The sequence below is a fragment of the Triticum dicoccoides genome, chromosome 1A (assembly GCF_002162155.2).
Source record: "Triticum dicoccoides isolate Atlit2015 ecotype Zavitan chromosome 1A, WEW_v2.0, whole genome shotgun sequence".
Lineage (NCBI taxonomy): Eukaryota > Viridiplantae > Streptophyta > Magnoliopsida > Poales > Poaceae > Triticum > Triticum dicoccoides.
In genome coordinates, this window is record NC_041380.1 from 582,486,327 (window position 1) to 582,490,568 (window position 4,242).

At 46.3% G+C, this 4,242-nt stretch overlaps 1 protein-coding gene across 1 annotated transcript; it reads right to left on the reverse strand.

Moving 5' to 3' along the window:
* Window positions 1–911: 911 nt before the first annotated feature.
* LOC119292403 lies at window positions 912–1,731 on the reverse strand. The gene is made up of 2 exons (XM_037571258.1): window positions 1,480–1,731; window positions 912–1,358 (listed from the first exon to the last, which is right to left on the reverse strand). Exons 1-2 carry the CDS (start codon window positions 1,531–1,533, stop codon window positions 1,116–1,118), a joined length of 297 nt encoding a protein of 98 aa, XP_037427155.1. The 5' UTR covers window positions 1,534–1,731; the 3' UTR covers window positions 912–1,115.
* Window positions 1,732–4,242: the final 2,511 nt, after the last annotated feature.

Consider the following 4,242-nt stretch of genomic DNA (forward strand, 5'->3'; position numbering starts at 1 on the left):
GGCCGCTCCTCCGCGCCGCTACGAGGCCACCGGCGCAGGGCTCCTCCGTGCGCTCGGCCGCTCCTCCACGCCCTGGCGAGGCCACCGGCGCAGGTCTCCTCCGCGCGCTCGTCCGCTCTTCCGTGCCGCAGCGAGGCCACCGGCGCAGGGCTCCTCCACGCGCTCCTGCTGGGGCTCGAGGCCCAGACGGCGGCGCGAGCAGGGGGTGGCTGCAGCAGAGGTGCGAGCAGAGAAAAAACTCGCGAGGGAGGGGATCCGCGAGGAGGAGAGGAGGGGCGGCGTGAGGGAGATAGGACGGGTGCCGCGACGAGGAGGGGACGGGCGGCGCGAGGGAGAGAGGAGGGGGCGGGCGGCGCGAGGAGTTTGGGTCTGCTTTTGTGCTGCGCGTTGGGTACAATGCTTGTCCGCCCCATATCCGCTAGGCGGACAGGTGACCCAAACAGACATGAAACTGACAAAATCCATGTCCGTTTGGGTCCTTGTGTTGGAGTTGCTCTAACATATGCATGTTACTACTCTAAATTACTTCCCACTGTGAGTAGTCTAACCAGCGTGTTGTGCACTAGTTTGACACCTTCCAAGGAAGAAGGCCGCTGTCGAGTTCTGTGTTGACCAAACATGCGAGGAAAAAGCCTGCCGACTTGGCTAGTTCGGACGGGGAAGACGAGCACAAACTAAAATGGTGCCAACCTGGCGATGAAAAAAAAACACTCATCAAGCCAGTAAAACAAATTGAAATTCCTGGCACCTACACAATCAGACTGAACAATTCGTCGGCGGCCAAGACAAACTGCGAAATGCAACCGATCACTTCCGATCAATCTTCAGAATAATTTTTTTTCTGCGGGAATCTTCAGAACAATTTACTTTAACACTTTTGGTGGTAGAGAAAGACACACGCGCGCGCGTAATAGTTGTTCAAGACATAGGGATTATTCAGATCAAGTTTTATACTTATATATGATCACAAAAATCAATATAGTACAGCGCCTGACAATCAATCATGGCGAATAATACTTGAATTCATGCGGAAAAAAGAATGTAATTCTCGCGAAGGGATTGATTCCACCCTTCAAGTTGAAGAAAGAGCTCTCCGACGGCGACGACAACGACGTCTAGTTCTTTGGTGGGGCGGTGAAGAAGCTGTTGATGCCGGGCATGATCTCGGCGGACTTGCCGTCGATGAACCTCCGGAAGGGGTGGCGCGCGTAGCGGCGGCCCTCGTCGTGGTTGTCCAGCACCCCGGCCGCCCTGTTCTCCTTGGTCACCCGGACCTCGGGGTTGGTGGTGATGTTGCGCACCAGCTGCATGACGCAGATCCCCACGGCCACGCCCGTCGCCGCAAAGATAGGGTACGCCTGCCAAGACCATGCTACCGTCGTGAGACCATGGCCATCACAAACCCAGCGAGCGAGATCGCTAAACTAAGCTAGATCAGATGAAATGAAAGAACACTGCATGGGAGGGAGCGGTGCGTACCTCGGGGCGGAGCCACCTCGCCTTCCACGCGCTGGAGGAAGCAGCGGCCGCCATTGGTGGGTTAGGTGGATCTCCCTTCCTTGCTCCTACGGTGGACCTGGTGTGATGCTTGCGAGGACGAAGGAGCGAGAGAGCTAGCCTGGCTGCCAACTAGCAGAGGGGGTGCTCTTTATACGTAGCGTGGGATCTTGGAGTAGGAAACAAGGCGCGTTTGGCGTCGTTGACGGCGGCGCGCGGCGGTGGGTGGCGTTGGAAAGCAGGGAGGGGATTTTCTAATCGGGTGGGAACGTGGGGGCTGGTTGGCAACCACGACCTTTCACGTGCTCTACAGCTAAAGCGCCGCTGGTTCAACCCGAGCAACCGGCCGAAAGCGACGGTGACCACGGGAAGCAACGGTCGGAGGTTGCCGAGAGGCGTGGGCGGCGGGAGAGAGGAGGAAAGAAGGCCTTGCGCCTCCCGTCCAAGTGGGAGCACCGAATTGGAAGATGCTGGAGGAGAGGACAGGAGAAATCGAACGTACGTAGGCTGGCTCTACCGGCCGGGGGAGGTGTCGGTGGTGGGGTGAGCGAAGGAGACATGGGCGGACGCTACAGAGCACGGAGGGAATGCTCTCCTGGAAAACGTAGATCATTCCTTCTTATTTTTTTAGCAAAAAAGTAGACATTCCTACAAAGGAGAGGAGAGGAGGAAACAAAGTTTTAAATAGCGCGCTAAGCCTGTTAGCGGCGGACCTCTTTAAAATGCTATAGCGTCCGGTGCTATAGCGAGCTATTTAAAATGTTTGCTCATGTGTTTGCACAAAAGACCCTTAGCGTAGGACCTCTTCTAAACGATATAGCGTGCTATAGCGAAACTATAGCGGGCTATTTAAAACGATGGGAGAAATGGAACGTATGTAGGGTGGTTCTGGCGAAAATGCTAGACACACAGACGGAACTTTACGGACCAGCTTACTTGTCCAGTTTTAATTGCGCTAAATAACCCCCTCCTCCTAATTAATTGCCCCCCTTCCCCCTGATTTTCACTGATGGGCTGGGCGGCCAGCCCATAAACCCCCTGTAAATTGCCCCTTGATGTAGAAAAGTCCGTGGTTCTGGCAGGGGAGGGGGAGCTCCTAGTCGGTGCTGTAGGCGCCACTTGTCCAACGGGCGCCTACAGCGACCGGCAATGGGTCGTGGCCCAACTAAAAACATTGCTAACAATCTGCAAAAAAAAAAATATAGGGGCTTATTTTCCTATAGCAATTCGTGAATATTGGGGTTCGAACCCCTAGCGCAAGGTATTCCATTGACAACGAAACAAGAAAAATCTCTATTTGACCTTCCTGTAGTTAACACATAGTACTATATATATCCAGTGTACATTATTTTAAAAATAAAATATAAATTCGAAACAGAATTCTATAAAAATACAGAAAACAGTTACGAATTTGAAAAAAAAATTCATAGAAATTCAAAAGAGTTTGTGGAAAAGAAAAGAGTTCATTGCTTTGAAAAAAAGTTAATCATCTTGAGAAAAAGTTCACAAAATTAAAAAAAAGTTCATCGATTTAGAAAAAAAATTCAAAAATTTGGAAAAGAGTCCATCAATTTTTAAAAAATTTCATTGAATTCAACACAAAAGTTCATCGGTTTGAAAAAGGTTCATCAAATTTGAAAATGGTTCATCTGTTTTTTTAAAGTTCATCAAATTTGAAAACAAAAGTTCATCAATTTGGAAAAAATTACATTAAATTTGAAAAATGTTCATCCATTTTTTTAAATAGTTCTTCAAATTTCAAAATTTTCATCCAAACTGAAAATAGTTCATGAAGTTTTAAAAATAATTCAAAAAATTTGTTTGCATAATTGGGCCGACAGTAGGAATTGTGAGCATAATTGGTTTGCCGCCAAAAATTGGCATGCCAATGTTTGGCATTGTGCCAAATATTGGCAACTATTTGGTTGGCTACGAGTTGTTTTGCCTCTCTCACATAAAATTGTCAATAATTGACAAGTCTCGGTATTGCCAATAGTTGGCAAGCCAAATATTACTGTTTCTGCAAACCGGCGCCTGCAGCCATCCTAGCTGGGCTCGGCCCATCTTATTATTTCTTTCTGTTGTTAGACGAAAAAGGAACCACGCATTCACTGTTATTCGCGTGATACACTAGCCACTCCAGTGTCTAGCGTTAGTTGCTCAACTTCTACTTCCTCTCCTTTTGTTCCTACGTTCCTCTTTCTTTTTCCCTTTTTTCGTCTTTCTTTTTTATTCGGAAGGTTTTTCGCTGTTTTTTATTCCCTTTAGTTTTTCGTTTTTTATTCAGAACGGTTTTGTTTGGTTTTTTAATCTTTAATCTTTATTTTCTTTTGCTAATTTGAACGAACTTTTTTTCAAAATCGATGAACTCTTTCTGAAATTGAAAAAATCTTTTCAAAATAGATGAACTCTTTTCAAAATCGACAAACTCTTTTCAAAATCGACAAACTCTTTTCAAAATTGATGAACTTTTTCTCGAAATAGATGAACTCTTTTAAAAATTGACGAACTCTTTTCAAAATGGATGAACTCTTTTCAGAATCAATGAACTCTTTTCAAAATCGACGAACTCTTTTCCAAAATCGATGAACTCTTTTCAAAATCGATGAACTTTTTTTCAAAATCGATGAACTTTTTTCAAAATCGATGAACTATTTTTCAAATCGATGAAATCTTTTCACAATCGATGAATATTTTTTCAAAATCGGTGAACTTTTTTCAAAATGGATGAATTCTTTTCAAAAT